The sequence below is a fragment of the Etheostoma cragini genome, chromosome 3 (genome assembly GCF_013103735.1).
Source record: "Etheostoma cragini isolate CJK2018 chromosome 3, CSU_Ecrag_1.0, whole genome shotgun sequence".
NCBI classification, from domain to species: Eukaryota; Metazoa; Chordata; class Actinopteri; order Perciformes; family Percidae; genus Etheostoma; species Etheostoma cragini.
The window spans coordinates 11,787,445-11,804,264 of record NC_048409.1 but is presented as its reverse complement, the minus strand read 5'-3'; the positions used below and the strand labels follow the sequence as shown (position 1 = coordinate 11,804,264).

Sequence of the window (16,820 nt, the reverse complement as noted above, 5' to 3'; positions counted from 1 at the left end):
ACAAAAATACACTTTAGTGTCACATCTAGTTGTGTTTCTTATTTTAAAAAGGTATGTGTGTTGTTTGTCTTTTTTATACATTTAATCTATTTAAAGCATGTATCAATCAGTAAGAAAATGAATCCTTGTGGAAAAACGCATACAGAAAATGATATTCATTTTCACATGGAAGGTCACATTGTTGTGTATGTTTTACAATCATAGAATACAGATATTAGTTTTTGATTTTCAAATCCAGCAGGTTACCCTTTTTTATTCTAGTGGCCTTGGATTGGTATTTGTCCAAGGTATCTTAGACAAATCCATTGTAGTCTGAATTTTACTGAAATGTTAAACTAGTAGTTAGGGGTAAAGGGAAATTTGTCCAATTTTTAAAATATAGTAACCTGTGTTTGATTATATGAGCCATTTATTACCAAAGTATATAGACATTAAAGCCTCTGTGGGCTTATGCACATTTGTACCAGTTTGTTTGTTGACCGGGATACATTTTTACTCTCCTACCTGACACACATGACTCCAGATTTAACCAAAGATAACGTATTTTGATCAACTTTTTGACAGTTGTGAAAGGGATTGTTTGTCTGTCATTCAATGTTTTTGTTTTTTCTCATTTTTTGTATTCAAATGCATCTATTTTTTATATTACATAATATTGTAATAAACTACATTTACAAAAAAAGTTTGCCTATTATTATTATGAGTGTTAACTATTGTAAACAGTAAAAAATGGTTAAGAGTAAAACTATTTTACTGAGAATTTTGCTTCTAATTTGACAAGAAAATTTTATTCAAATGCGTTTTCTTTCTGCACGACAAAGCTCTCTCTCTCTCTCTCTCTCTGTGTTTGTGAATGCCAGTAAAACAGCAAATCCAAAATGTGTGTGAGGGTGTGCATGCATGTGTTTGTACAAGAGAAGAAGGGATGCATGGTTTGTTGTTATAGCCCTGATGGTCTCAGGTTACCTATGATTCGATTCTGGCAGGGCATGATGAGTAATGATAAACACACACGTACACTTGTTCGTCCACAGGAAGGCCACGATGCTCCACGGAGACTTCAGCTCGCTCCAGTACAAACTTGAAAGAGCTTGTTAGAAGATATCTTCACACTCAACTCACATCTCAGGATTTTTGGGGCATTTTCCACAGCAATGATCTTCACAGGAGAGCAGGTGGCTTGTGTGTGCGAGGTCCTTCTGAAGAGTGGTTGCATGGATCGTCTTGCTGCCTTCCTCCACACTCTTCCTCCTCCTTCCCTCTCCTCTGTGTGTCCTGGGGAGCTGGAAAGCGTGCTGAAAGCTAAAGCTGCAGTGGCCTTTCACCAGGGCCACTTCACTGACCTCTACACCCTGCTGGAGGGTTTCCCCTTCTCCCCACACAGCCACCCGCTCCTGCAGCAGCTCTGGCTCAGAGCCCACTACGTGGAGGCCGAGAGGCAGAGGGGCCGGCCCCTGGGAGCTGTGGGCAAGTATCGCGTAAGGAGAAGGTATCCTCTACCACACACCATCTGGGATGGAGAGGAGACCAGCTACTGTTTTAAGGTAGGTATCTTATCTTACCCTTAATGGGCTCCGCAACTGTTATTTAGCGTTCTGGTACATGCTATGTTGAAAGAGACAATTATGAATTTTGATTAGCGGTGATCAGTGTAAGTAAGATGGTCTATCTAGACACCAATAAACAGGCGGATTGGAAAGGCCAGTAGAATAAAGTAACTAAATAAATCTACTTAAGTAGGCTGCTCTGTACTAGTTGTATGTAGTTTTGTTATACCTGTATTATACTTGAATGTCTTGTGCTTCTTTGTTTTATATTTACATAAAATACTATATTTTATTTGTATTCTAACACATTTCAGATGGAAATATTAATATTGTTTTTAACTCCACTATATCTGACATGTATAATCAGGCTGTAAGTAAGTTATTTTTTATATATATATATATATATATATATATATATATATATATATATATATATATATATATAGTAGTTAAACTGTACTCTACATCAACCAGCTACAACTTTTAAATGTTATTTATAAACAATTAAAATTATTAGTAGCCATTTTTTATTAATAGGCTACTTCTAGAATCTTCTAGATTCTATATCTATGAATAAATATTGAGTAGGGAAAACCTATTTTACATAGTTAGGTACCTATTTGTATGTCTTTGTGTATAAAAACGTTTAGCTTTAGGCTTGACTTCATTTATTTAATTTACCAATAGGAAAAATCCCGGAGCATACTCCGGGAGTGGTACTGCCATAAACCCTATCCCTCTACCCGGGAGAAATGGGAGCTGGCAGCGGTCACGGGCCTGACCACCACTCAGGTCAGCAACTGGTTCAAGAACCGCAGGCAGAGGGACCGGACCCCGGATGTTATCGGGTCAGTGACGGGTCGGCAGGTTCCTCTCAGGGTTATTGTCTTGTTGAAGCCCTTTGCTGATATTGACATTTTTTTTGTTCCTGTTATAATGACCACTAGAGCTTTAAATTACAGTATGTCATCTCAAAGAGGTTCATAGCTTTTCATTTAAAAGGCATTGGGTTTACAGAAATCATTTAAATCCACTGAGTTTGTTGACCGCCGAGTGATATGATAAATGAATCAGACGTACAATCAAGTGTTTAAGCACGTTGGTTTCCTCAGGAGAAGGGGCCTCAGTATGCGGGTAGAGATCAAAGGACCAGCCGGTTTAACACTTAGTTGGCTGACAGAACTGTTTTGATCGTTTGTAGTTTCTAAAATGTAAAGATTTCCCTGCATTGAGAACTTTTACTTTTATATTTAACAATGCAGGACTTGTACTTGTAACAGAGTTTTTTTTACAGTATTTAGTTCTTCTCTCTCCATTTTACGGCAATACAGTAAAAATATTAATATATTTCAAATTAGTGAAATTGTAAGAATTATAAAATTTCATCCACAGACATTGTGGTCCTTTGATGATTTTGCCACCGTTTGTATCTCAATGCAACATGAACATCCACGAAGTATAGAGCCACACTTACAAATTGAAATCATGTAAAAATTGTATGGATGTTGTACATTTATAACTTACTGTTCCAAACAACGTGTGCAACAGTAAGTGCACAAGTAACTTCATGCACAAGTCATTTACTGTACAGAACGACAGCACCCTCTTGTGATTTAAATCAGACATGATTCGAGATTGAACTGTGGTGTTAGACCGGCTCAGATGCAATTTTCTGATTTTCCTTGTCTCTTCATTCAGTTTCCAGATATCTAGCTCTGGAGGAATTTCGGGACAAGTCTACCCTTCCTCTGACACGGACTCATCACCCCCAGGAAGCCCACATCCCCTATCCCACTCTCCACCTCCACCGCTTTCTCACCCACCCCCTCCTCTACATCACATGTGTGTGTAGGCCTCAGTTGAGTCAGCCCTTCGCATATTTAATTTGTGACTTATTTTTGAATAGTAACACTTACAAAAACGGGTTTGCTCTTTCTTGAATATAAAGTCTATTTTCTGATGTCCAAACCAATATTTTGCAAGCTTAGTAAAGTTTGTTACCAAAACATGACTGGTCAGACATCGTCCTTTAACTTGTTAAAGGCAGGATAAGACTGGGTTATCATGGTAAAATGTCTCTGCATGTACTAATATTTTATCATAGTTTATGTTTTTGACTTACAAAAAGTGCATCAAAATCTCAAAGAAATGGAATAAAACCATTGTTACTTTATTGCTGACTTTCACTACACCTTTCACAGGATGTAAGATGGCATTTGTTGGATTTTCACTCTAATAACATCACTAAATCGACACAAAATGTGCAATATGGCCATACTGGTCATACAGGTTGTAGGGCCAAGAGAATCCTTAATCAAGTAAAGGTAAATAATTATTCACAGATAGGACCCAGTGTTCACGGAAGATCAGAGATCTCAACTCATTACAAAGTCTATCTTTAAGAAGACATTAGTGCATCGTATTAAGGGGGGAAATAAATGTTACGGCTATGGTTTTTTTTTTCACAGGAATGAAGAATAATTTAGAGTGCCTTTAGATTCATAAACCTTTCCAACCGTTCCTCTAGTACCATGATCCAAGAACTATTAACATTTTCAGTAAGACTCAAAGACTCTTTGTAGCCACATCCCATGCCCACACGTCAGGACAGGTGTCAGCTGATCCCTTGCATGAAACCAAGTAGTCTGGTCAGTCCAGCAGGGCCAAGTCTAGTCTGGTAAAAATGTAGCTGGTATTCCAGTACTCTGATAGCAGAACAGTTTAGTTCATTTCAGATTCTTCTTGTGCATTTGCGTCCAATTAATGCTGGTCATTTTGCAATTATTTGTCACCAGTGTGACAAACACAAACCGCACTAGTACTCCAGTACGAGGTAAATAGTAAGCACCTTCGCCATAAATACTTGTCAATGTTTGTGGTCAGAAGCCCAGATATTCTGCCAGAAACACAGCCATGATCTTGGTCAGGTTCACCACAGTGGGGCGGTGCAAGTTCTCCTCTGTGTCGTCCAGTGTGTGCCAGAACTGTGGGAAGGGAGTGGCGATGACGTGGAGCACGGGGACACCTGTAAGTGTGGAGGGGGGAGGGGGAGGAAAGTGGAAGACAGCGGTGATGACTGACAGCATATCTTATACTTGCGACAAATCTCCAGCGGTCTATGCCATCACTCACCTCTGTGAAGAAAGGGGATGTGATCATCCTGCACAGGTCCGAGGTACACATCCTTCCTAAAATACGTCTGCTCTGAGGGGTGAGACGTCAAAAGACCCTGCCGATGGAGTCTCTTCTCTGAGAGCGAGGGTGAAGGCAGAGTTAGGGCACGCAACAGAGAGTGGGGATTTTAAATACTTGTGAAAACGTTACAGCCATTCCTCACCTGCAGCGATCAGACGGTCAAACCACCGTGCCGTGTTATCAAAGTGATTTGCAATTAGTGGATCAGGACCACCGAGCAGGTCTAGCAGCACAAAGAGGTCCTAGAAAATGCAAAGTCAAATGCCTACTGAATATTGAGAAAATGGCTACTGAATATTGAGTTTCCTTTTAAATCAGAATACAGTATATGTAACAAAAAAAACATATACAGGAGTGTTAAGATACATGACAGGAGGGGTGACGTTAGAGATCGTAACTAGATTTGGGCTGTTACATTTAAATCTGAATTCCTATATTTAGTAGGAGGGTCAGTCCATACAGACATGACAGACCTGCTGCTTTTGACTGAGTCAAGTTTAAAGTGGGCTGTGTTTAGGTGGCCTGCTAAATTCAGCCTTCTCATACATAATTTAGAGTGTGTCTGGATCGGGATGCACATTTCTGTTTCCTCACCACAGCCTGAAGCACGGTGGTGTGTGTGGAGCCTGCAGGGTGAGGCGTGTTGGCCATGCGTTCAGCCATGTGACGGGAGCCGTACAGTGAGTCTGTGGCGGTCCACTCTTCAAATGACTCCTCCCCATCAAAAAACGCCAGCTGGAGAGACACTGGAAGTTTCTAGTAGAGAAAAAAGGGGAAAAAAAAGAAGAAAAAAAAGCTTCACAAAAAACAGCAACTTGTGCCAGTTTCTCTTTCTGCAGTGATGTCGCAGTGTGTGTTGCTACAGTAACTACATTAATCCTAGCCTCAGGAGGGTAACTGCGATTTACAGATGACTCCTGCAAAGAAAACAAGGTTCTGGAGTCAGCATTTTTCATCCCATACTGCAAGCACAGAGCCTGTGGGATGAAATGGGAGTAAAAGAAGAAGACAAAAAAAAAGAGACGCTACTGTTGTCAGCATCTCCTTTTCTCTTTGTCATAGGACAGATCACAGGAAATTAATCTGTCAATACTGCTGTCTATGTCTTGCAGCAACCACTGCAAATTGCCAGGACGTCAAAACACGTGTAACAAATCCAATCTAAGCATTTACCTGCTGTTTGAATGCTAAAAGCTGGGCATCCAGAGAGGTGACAAGCTCCAGGATCATAGCACAGGGCACTGCTGAGTCACTGGCCCCCAGAAACACCTTCTCTGGGGACCGGGGGTCTGGAGGCAGAGCCTTGGAGTCGTAGTGGCAGGCCAGGAGCAGCCTGCGAGGGGCTGAAGGATCCAAAGTGGCAACGATGTTGGTGAACGTGATCTGGCCACGAGGGGTCGAAGACTGGAATGAGTCCAAGTCTACGGCCCAGCCAGCGGACAGCGAGGACAGAGTGGAGGTGATGTGCTGAAGCAGAACAGAGAGGGCAGATTAAAGACGAGTGAAGAAAATGTGTAAAACAAGAGAAAACTATAAATATGTACACACCTGCTGTACAGCCAGGCTGCCATGGGACCCTGGGAGCCTCTCTATTAGGATGGGCCTCAGGTGGGTCTCCCACAGGCGGGTACCATCCACCTGAGAGGCCAGACGGCGGATCTGAGCCGGAGAGCACTTACTGGGTTTGTGAGACAACTGGGAGACGTGATTAATGATTAAAAAAAACAAATGTGGGAAGAGGAAAAGCAGGAAAAACAATGTATTCAGTGATCAAAAGGTTAGGCAGCAAACTGTAACAACAGGTCATTTTTCTACAGAAGAGGTTTTATGGTCCAGGTCAGACAAGTGTTTAGCAGCACCTAAAAATTGGTTATTTTAATTGTCATTTCTGTCCAATATATTCCATGAGTGCGGCATCTCTTGCATGTCTGCCCATATTGAGGGGAATAGGGCTTGGTTTCAACAATACCAGTGCCCTAAGGTGATGCCGATGCCAGTTGAGTACTTATTTGAATGTCCTTTTTTCTACTTCATTCAATACCAATGATGTGAACCACTCCACCACTAGCTGCTGCAGTAGAGGCCCAATCACACATTGCATTAAACTAAAGAATGTTTGGTTATTGGCTGCAAGCAAAACCAGATTTGAATAGTGATTTGTTTCTAGATCTGGGTACAAAAAGGATCAAATCCAGGTATGGTTTATCTAGAGAAATTTGGTCAAAGACTACTGGGTTATTTTGGTCGACACCTTAAAAAGATTGATACCCAGCCCTGTGGAGGAGGGACCTGCCTCTGTTGCCCTACCTATTTTCACATTAAAAAGGTTATTTTTGTGTGTGTGTTTTCCTTATTTAAATTGAGAGCCGGAAGCCATTTGAGGCACATTTGGGATGTTGGAGAATATAATAAAAATTGATTAATCTGCTGATTCTTTTCTTGATTAAATGGTTATGTCTATAGAATTACAGAATGTAATTCTGTCCAGAGTTTGACACCAGAAGGCTGTTTTCACAATAATCTGCAAAGAGGGAAATGTTGCTTATGCTCACTTTAAATATGAGTTTAACACATGCATTGTGACATCTCTACTTGTTTTGAAGCTAATCTAAAAGTAACACAAGTGCAATGTGGAACGGACTGTTCAGTGAAGTAGGAGACACCTTGTGTCCAACAGTAACACTTTGGAAATTAACAATATTTGCATATTCACTGATTTTGGATTTTTCACTAAGGGGGAAGGTTATTTCCAGAATTTGTAAAAAGGAAATGTTTAGTTTTTTTGCATATCATATCATACAACATATCAGACACAGTGTCTTAAAACAAGTCTGGAATGGATCTTTAAAGACTTAAGCTTATCACAAGACAAAGAAAAGCAGCAATTGTCACAGCTGGAGAAGAGAACATTTGTCATTCGTGTTTTTAAATAATAATAACATAAAATTAATGGATTCATTTTTTCTCAGTCCATTAGTTAATCAACTATTATAGTTGCAGCACTATATGAGGCTTCAGCTTTAAATGACTGGATGATCCTAGTCACCGGTCCTTTAATTAGGATCCATGATGAACAAAGGGGAATCCGAAGCCCACAGTTCAGCTGTGTCATATCTGGTTACTATGAGATGTTATAACACAGAAATCCAGACAATGCAACCATAGACTGTATTAACAGTTTATGAATGCAACCCAATCTGGTTGTGGCTATTAAGTGACCGTGAACACTTAGAGGTCCCACAACAGACGAGGTAAAGTTTTGAGAGTCTGTGTTTATGTATCTGCCATCACTCTTACCCTGTCTTTGGTCAGATCTGCGGTTGGCATGCGGTTCACGTGTCCATCGGTGGTGTCGTTTGACAGGTAGACTCCCAGCACCACCGCCAGCACCAGCACCCCAAAGAGGCAGAGCAGCAGTACCCGGGGCCGGGGCATCCGCACCCGGTCACAGGCGGGGACAGAGCCGTTGTTCTGCTGCAGAGACTTGTACCGCCGACTGGACCTGGACATGACTGGGAGACACGGCGTCGAGCGGGCAGTCCTTACACCTACGTGTCCAAACCGAGTTGCGGAGCATGTAGGAGGGATATATTCACACAGGAAGTCGAGGCTGTCCCCGATCTGAACATCAGCCTCGAGCGGAAACAGACTGTCAGTCAACACGGTTACATTTGCATCAGTGTGTAAAGTTATGTGAAGTTAGTCCTGTTTGAACATAATGATCCATGTCTTTCGCATTTGATGGTCCGCCTTATGCAGTGCAGCCCAGTTCGTTGAAGGCGTCATTGGCTTTAAGGTTGCTTTGATCAAATTAATGCATGATACATTATGATAATTTACACTGAAACGTGAATTAGTTTTTAGCTTCTTGTGTTTAGCGAGCAACAACTGAGTTAAACTAATTTCCATTCACTAACATGCTACTAATGAGAAAAAAACTACAACAAAGACATCATGTAGCAAACTTGTTATAACTATTGCTAGTGCTGTAACGTTAGCCAATTTTGAAATTTGCAAATATAACACCTTCCCATAACGGGCATTGGTGTATTATGCCAAACCGTCTCGATAGCTACGGGACATCGCATCTTCATAGTGTTGTTTTCTGGCCAAATGGCGTAACTTCTTCTAGTTATTTTTATAGGTCGGTGAATAGCTTTATGGTGCGCTACCGCCACCTGCTGGTCGGGACAGGCAACCATGGTAAATCAAATTTAATACTAATGTAAAATGCTAGCAGTGATTAAAAAGCACTGTGTACATGTGCTCAAGTAAATTTAATTAAGTTGTTTGTACTTTACTTGAGTATTGTACTTAGTACTTAACTTATTTTAAAGTTACTTTGCATAATCAGATTATTAATACAAAATATCCTCAACAAATTCTCTCTAATCACTCTGTTTACTGGTTCCACTTATTATTTATTCATCATTCTGATTATCTATTTCAGAGCTGTTCATATTGTAATATAATACTTAAATAATAACATAATATTATTTATTCCAGCACCCTTTGCACTATGCTCCATAATTAAAATGAAAACTTTGCACTCTTCATTGTCTTAACCCGTCTATATTGTTTATATTTATAGTGTGTATATATTGTTTGTTTTGGTGTTGTTTTTTTGTATGAGTAAGCACATTGTGAGCAATACAATCCAAAATAAATTCCTCGTATGTGTCCTCATACCTGGCAAATAAAGCAGATTCTGATCATTCGGATGTATTATGATGTATAGAAATGAGTTTGTAATAATTTTGTAATTGATATTAGAAAAACAACTACATCAGTCCAGTACATGAATCAGAGTCTATCAAAAGTAGTCCTAGATAACAGAGTGGATACATTCTTCAGCCTTATGTGAATGCTAATTAGTAATCTTGCATCAGTTTAAAACATAACAAGACTTGTTATATGACCTACTTATTTGTCCCGCCTGATTTCTGTCCGGAAAAATGAGCGGAAAAGGAAGTTGACATTCTAAACTGTTGCGATTGGCCCTCAAACATAAAGCCCCTGGTTCTCTTGCTGTAGACTGGTCAAAGCGCCCGTCCATCTACGCTCACAGCAGTTACGCCTTCCGTACAAATGCAACGTTAGCGGGAACTTGGAGTCATTCGCGCTTTCTCTACTGGGTTTGGACGGAGTTCGTGTTTTGCCTCATCGAGGAGAAGATTACTCTGTAGCCGGACAGCTGCTGTTTTCTAGGGAGAGGATTACCATCACACTTTGGCAGCATGCATGTTATCAAGCGAGGTGGGCTGTTTTCTTGTTGTGACTGAACAGGCCTCAGTAGGCTTTAGTGCTATTTGTCAATGTGTGTTTTGCCAATTTACTGGTCATTAGGAAGTGACAGTTACTGATCTGCTGGCTCCATCTGACTGTAACACGCAACCAAAACTTGCATGCTTTGCTTGAGTTGGTGAAACCATAGGGTAAAGCCTGAAGCGGTTAGCTAATGTTAGCTGGTAGCTAGCTTTCAGTTAACGTAGCTAGGTAAGCAAGCTACCGGTAGTTAACTAGTGTAACATAGCAGGGTAACGTTACAGCCAGGCTGTCAGCGACTTACTTAGTCAACTTACCTATTAGCGTTAGCTTAACAAGCAAAATTTAGACTGGTGACTAGCTGGCCGGACTAATACACGTTTGTTAAAATATAATTTCTAAGTCCATCTGCAGCAGGTGTTTATTGACATGTCTTTGTCATATTTGGCGCCAAAAGGCAAAGTTAAGAGTAAAGGCCTAACAGTTTATCTGTTTACGTTAACCTGAATTTCAACGTGGACCTCAATGAGGTTCTAGTTGTTTTAAATGTTCATTCATTTGCTCAGGCTGTGGTAACTTTGTCGGCCTGAGTGAGTGAGCTCTTTGTCTTCAGCTCCGTACGGATGGACCTCGGTGTCACGCAGCTGCGTTCACTGCTTTTGTTTCTAGTACTTATCCAACCTGTATACATTTGTGGTCAAAGTGTATTTCACAAACATTACAACACACTATTGTAAGAGCCTAATAGTTTCCATACAAATGTGAACCCCTTGAGCTCTTAACTATGTTGCAACAAAACATTTTTTTTAAGTTAAACGTTACTTATATTTAGTACTTTTAAATGACGTTTAAGGACTAAGTGAAACAACAATAATTGATGACCACACCGAGGGAATAATTATCCATTAGTAGCAGTGACGGGATATAACAGTACATTTACCCTAGCACTGTTCTTGATACCGTTTTTGTTTACTTAGATTTTCCGTTTTGTTACTTTATGATATAACATTATTCTTGTATTGTACTTTATATCCTACTACATTCATTCGATAGTTTTAGTTCCTTTGCAGATATACATTAATACTACATACATACACACTCTTTTAGGTTAAGTTACCTAGCAGTATTTAAAGTAGTTAACAACATATCCACCTTTACTAGCTGCAACTTATTAAAGGGATGAACATATTAATGCATTAGTAATTACAGTAATACAATATGATTCTGAAATTGTCAGTTCTGCATAATGACTATGTACTTTTACTTTCAGTATATTAACACTTTTGATCTAAAGCCCGACACGAATATTTGGTGATTTAAAAATCCGATATGCCGATATTTATAAAAAAAAAAAAAATTCATTACAAAACAGATTCCCTAACATAAGTTATTTGAGTTTTCAATATAATAGAATTTGTTTTATTGGTCAGAACAGAGGAACATCAAAATAAAGTTATAATAAATAAAATGTATAAAAGTACAAACTTAAGATATGAAACAAAGTCCTCTTGAACAAAAACACAATAACAAAAATAATCAGTGTTGGATGTTGTAGAGCGTCCTCTGGACAAACTATACAACGCCAACGCTCTTAACATGGTTAACAGTCCGTTTACATTTTTTTCTAAATATTCCTTTATCAGAACTTTTCGTCGTCATTAGTACCGATCAGGAAATGCCTAATATCGGCCTGCCTCTATTACGTACTGTTAAGATTTTGAATGCAGTACTTAACATGACTTAATGAGTCTTTACTGTTCATTGATTGTAGAATTTAGCTGACTGCCAACTCTAAAACCGTGGTGCCTGGGTTAACTCAAGTGCTTTATTTGTTTATTTTGCAGATGGTCGCCAAGAGCGCGTCATGTTTGATAAAATCACCTCTCGCATCCAGAAGCTGTGCTACGGACTGAACTCTGACTTTGTGGATCCGGCCCAGATAACGATGAAGGTGATCCAGGGTTTGTACAACGGGGTCACCACCGTGGAGCTCGACACGCTGGCAGCCGAGATTGCCGCCACTCTCACAACAAAACACCCCGACTACGCCATCCTCGCTGCGCGAATCGCCGTCTCAAACCTGCACAAAGAGACCAAGAAGGTGTTCAGCGACGTGATGGAGGACCTGTACAGTTACGTTAACCCCTTAAATAAACGCCACTCTCCCATGATCTCAAAGGAAACGCTCAACATCATCCTTGAGAACAAAGACCGCCTCAACTCGGCCATCATTTTTGACAGAGATTTCTCCTACAACTTCTTCGGCTTCAAGACTCTGGAGCGGTCCTACTTGTTGAAGATCAACGGCAAAGTGGCCGAGCGACCGCAGCACATGCTGATGAGGGTGTCTGTTGGGATCCACGAGACGGACATCGACGCAGCCATCGAGACCTACAACCTGCTGTCAGAGAAGTGGTTCACCCACGCCTCCCCTACGCTCTTCAACGCAGGAACCAACAGGCCGCAGCTGTCCAGCTGCTTCCTGCTCGCCATGAAAGACGACAGCATCGAGGGCATTTACGACACTCTGAAGCAATGCGCCCTCATCTCCAAATCAGCTGGCGGGATCGGCGTGGCGGTCAGCTGCATCAGATCCACAGGGAGCTACATCGCGGGCACCAACGGCAACTCCAACGGGCTAGTCCCCATGCTGAGAGTTTACAACAACACGGCACGTTATGTCGACCAGGGCGGCAACAAGAGACCGGGGGCCTTCGCCATGTACCTGGAGCCCTGGCACTTTGACGTGTTTGACTTCCTGGAGCTGAAGAAGAATACAGGAAAGGAGGAGCAGCGAGCCAGAGACCTTTTCTACGCCATGTGGATCCCCGACCTGTTCATGAAGAGAGTGGAGAGCAACCAAGACTGGTCTCTGATGTGTCCCAACGAGTGCCCCGGGCTGGATGAGTGCTGGGGGGAGGAGTTTGAAAAGCTCTACACCTCCTATGAGAAGGAGGGGCGGGTCAAGCGTGTGGTGAAGGCTCAGCAGGTGTGGCACGCCATCATTGAGTCCCAGACAGAAACGGGTACGCCGTACATGCTGTACAAAGACGCCTGCAACAGGAAGAGCAACCAACAGAATCTGGGCACCATCAAGTCCAGCAACCTCTGCACAGAAATCGTTGAATACACCAGTGACGACGAGGTAGCCGTCTGCAACCTGGCCTCCGTCGCGCTCAATATGTACGTCACTCCTGAGCAGACTTTTGACTTTAAAAAGCTAGCATCGGTGACCAAAGTAATTGTCAAAAACTTGAATAAGATCATAGAAATTAACTACTATCCGGTGCCTGAAGCGGAGAAGTCCAACAAGCGCCACAGGCCAATAGGAATCGGCGTCCAAGGTTTGGCGGATGCCTTCATCCTCATGCGTTACCCGTTTGAAAGTCCCGCGGCTCAGCTGCTGAACATTCAGATCTTTGAGACCATCTACTACGCCGCCCTAGAGGCCAGCTGCGAGCTGGCCGCTGAGCTCGGCCCCTATGAGACATACGAAGGCTGTCCTGTCAGCAAGGGGATCCTGCAGTATGACATGTGGGACAAGACGCCCACCGACCTGTGGGACTGGAAGCTGCTGAAGGAGAAGATCGCCAAGCACGGGGTGAGGAACAGCCTGCTGCTGGCGCCCATGCCCACAGCCTCCACTGCACAGATCCTGGGCAACAACGAGTCCATAGAAGCCTACACCAGCAACATCTACACCCGCAGGGTCCTCTCTGGAGAGTTTCAGATTGTCAATCCTCATCTGCTCAAAGACCTGACGGAGAGGGGACTGTGGAGTGAGGAGATGAAGAACAAGCTGATTGGTCACAACGGGTCCATCCAGGTAATCATCCCTATCATATCCAGGTCCCATATCATAGGAAACGTTTTATGTGCATTCAGTATTTTGTCATAAGAGCTGCAACCACTGTTGTTTGGAGAGGGAAAACCTGGAACTACATGTTTGGAAAAAGGACACAAATAATCCATAACAAAGCTGCTGCCTATTTTATTTGTTGGATCCACCTCTAGCATTGTGACTGATCTGACTTTACCAGTAAATATTTTGTTTCCACAGGACATTGATGAGATTCCAGATGATCTGAAGCAACTGTATAAAACTGTTTGGGAAATCTCCCAGAAGACTGTACTGAAGATGGCCGCCGACCGCGGCGCCTTCATCGACCAGAGCCAGTCCCTGAACATCCACATCGCAGAGCCCAACTACGGCAAACTGACCAGCATGCACTTCTTCGGCTGGAAACAAGTAAGTGAGAGCAGAAGGATGAAGCGAGTACTTACTATGATGAATGCAACATGTTCAACTCACGTCTTCCTCTCACCACAGGGTTTAAAGACCGGGATGTACTACCTCAGGACCAAGCCTGCTGCTAACCCCATCCAGTTCACCCTGAACAAGGAGAAGCTGAAGGAGGCGCAGGAGCCGGTCAAGGCCACGGAGGAGGAGATCAAAGAGCGCAACCTCGCTGCCATGGTGTGTTCTCTGGAGAACCGAGACGACTGCCTCATGTGTGGATCTTAAGATGTCCCTCGGTGTGTCCCTCGGGGACCTGCTGAGGCTTCAGGAAGTGTAAATGACCCTGTTGGGACTTGATCTGATGTTATACATAAAGCTTGTCTAACGATTTGTATAAAATTAATTTTATCAAATGTGTCACCTCACAAATGTCAAATGAGTACTTAATAAAATGTTTTTGTTGGAAATTAAATAACTTTAATAGAAAATGAATAAATGTACGAGTTGTATTGTTTTGAGCTGGGGAAACTTATTAGATAGAAACATGCTGTAAGGTTAAAACTAATTTGTATATCAATGAATTGTTAAAGATAGATGATTTATTAAACTGAAAGGTCACACGCCTAAGGAGTTCTCATCAAACATTACTATAATATAGGGGAGAATAAATATGTAGCCTTTGTAATTAATACTCAAGCCGCACTGAGAACGCATGCAGGCTAGCAATAGGACAACACTTAATATTCACGCAACACTACGTGTGTTGGAAGCTTTTCCAGGCTAAATGAGAACGGTAGTTTAATTTTTCTTACAAAAAGATAAGAGCTGCATTTTCTTTTCTTTCCCTCATGTAAAAGTGATCAGTCCCAGATGAACAAAATCTACAATCTTGACATACTATAAACTGTTAGTCAAATAAAAGCAGTGTCAAGATGTCTCCTTGGGCTTTAGGAAGGATTTGTTTCCTACACAATCAAATGTAATAACACTTGCAACACTTCAGAAGGATAAATGAAAGTGAAATTCTGTTCTGATAATCATTTTTAATATATTTTTTTTATAAAATAATGAAAACATAATTTACACTTTTAAATGTACAAGTTATTACAACCCAAAGAAAACAATGTCCAACCAAAACGTGTAGTCTATGCATCCTGTACCCCGCTACGCGCAGAAACCACCGCCACACGAGGGATCATACCAATCAGTTTTTACAGAGATCAGAAGTAATACGGCATACACAAATAAAAACACAGTACCCTCTCATCGTCACTACTGTCTGAAACAGTGGGAATGTGTTAAAAATAAATTATCAAAATATTTAACATCTAAAAAAAAAAACTAGGTATACAATATTACCAATAACCATAAAGCATTAATTTGTTCAACAGGGATCACTGTGTATGCTATAAATAGCTTAAAATTATACATAACATTATCAATCTTTTATATACTGTATAAAAAAGAAACATTGCCCCTAAAACATAAGCAAACCCATGAGAGTTGAAGATAGTAATGTCACAGCTACACCTGTGAAGCTGCATGGATGAAGGACTTCCTAAAGAAAGAACACTTGAACCTAAAATGTCCAAGCAGGAACTAAAACCAGCTGGTTTTTGAGGAAAATCTGAACCTTCTCATAGACCTTCTCATAGATCTACTTGTGAGAAAGCCCGGATCCTAACAAAATGGTTCAAAAAGGTATAAACGTTACCGGTACCAAAGTTACACAGGCCAAGTTGAGACTTTTACTGGCTGTAGAGGAATAAAAGGAAGTGGAACCATGAAGAAATAGCACGTTTTCTGTCCAGCTCAGTCAGACTGCAACACGCGTCGCCCCCTTGTGTCAGTGACAAAGTATTTTTGATAGGAGTGAGTGATAGGGATAACATCTTTTGTCACAGCATGAATCATTTTATATGAAGATATCAGTAAAGTCAACTTTAGGATAAATCAAATTGAGAAACTGTTTGGATTTTTCTGTTTTAAATACCTGTAAACATGGTTGCCATGAACCTGTCCTGCAAATTGATTTGCAAAAAATGTCTAAAATGGGCCCAGAGATATTAAAGGGATAAACACAACGGTATAAACAGTATGGCAAAACACAGAGGGACATTGTCTCAGGCTACAATGCGTCACGTCGCCCACTCCTAACTGACGGTTTAGTGTCATTAACAGCATCTTGAAGAACCTGAGTGGATTTAAATATTCAACAGTTCCAGTCAGACCGGGGAAGAAACCTCCTGATGAGAGACGAGTAGCTGTCCTACAGGGCAAAGCAGGACATGATCATTTAGTACAACTTAATCAGCAATATCTAATCTGACGCAGGGAGATTAAGGGTCATCATCTGCAGGGACGTATTGTCCACTCAGTACCAGCGTCCAAAAACACACATTATTTTTGTATGAAAAATAGATATAGTAGACAATAGTGTTAAGCAAGCTAGCTGTATAAATAACGTCTTTTGTGTTCATTGGGGAGATCACAGAACACGGGGACAAATCCTCTCACACACACACACACACACACACGCACGCACGCACGCACGCACGCACGCACGCACGCAC

At 41.4% G+C, this 16,820-nt stretch overlaps 3 protein-coding genes across 6 annotated transcripts; 2 read left to right on the top strand and 1 right to left on the bottom strand.

The window, feature by feature from the left end:
• Positions 1-1,004: 1,004 nt before the first annotated feature.
• On the top strand, positions 1,005-3,720 carry six9 (SIX homeobox 9). 4 transcript variants are annotated; one of them, XM_034867719.1, is made up of 3 exons: positions 1,005-1,544; positions 2,235-2,414; positions 3,246-3,345. In XM_034867719.1, the coding sequence occupies exons 1-3, from the start codon at positions 1,155-1,157 to the stop codon at positions 3,258-3,260; spliced, it is 585 nt and encodes a 194-aa protein (XP_034723610.1). In that variant the 5' UTR covers positions 1,005-1,154; the 3' UTR covers positions 3,261-3,345. The 4 variants fall into 4 exon arrangements, with proteins under 4 accessions (XP_034723610.1, XP_034723608.1, XP_034723611.1 ...); XM_034867717.1 differs by having other exon boundaries at positions 1,006-1,544; positions 2,235-2,406; positions 3,246-3,720; XM_034867720.1 differs by having other exon boundaries at positions 1,007-1,544; positions 2,235-2,339.
• On the bottom strand, positions 3,695-8,855 carry qpctla (glutaminyl-peptide cyclotransferase-like a). The gene is made up of 7 exons (XM_034867716.1): positions 8,040-8,855; positions 6,291-6,437; positions 5,916-6,209; positions 5,337-5,498; positions 4,885-4,984; positions 4,680-4,796; positions 3,695-4,572 (listed from the first exon to the last, which is right to left on the bottom strand). The coding sequence occupies exons 1-7, from the start codon at positions 8,250-8,252 to the stop codon at positions 4,427-4,429; spliced, it is 1,179 nt and encodes a 392-aa protein (XP_034723607.1). The 5' UTR covers positions 8,253-8,855; the 3' UTR covers positions 3,695-4,426.
• Positions 8,856-9,783: 928 nt separating this feature from the next.
• LOC117942309 (ribonucleoside-diphosphate reductase large subunit) lies at positions 9,784-14,745 on the top strand. The gene is made up of 4 exons (XM_034867714.1): positions 9,784-9,998; positions 11,852-13,833; positions 14,068-14,256; positions 14,338-14,745. Exons 1-4 carry the CDS (start codon positions 9,980-9,982, stop codon positions 14,530-14,532), a joined length of 2,385 nt encoding a protein of 794 aa, XP_034723605.1. The 5' UTR covers positions 9,784-9,979; the 3' UTR covers positions 14,533-14,745.
• Positions 14,746-16,820: the final 2,075 nt, after the last annotated feature.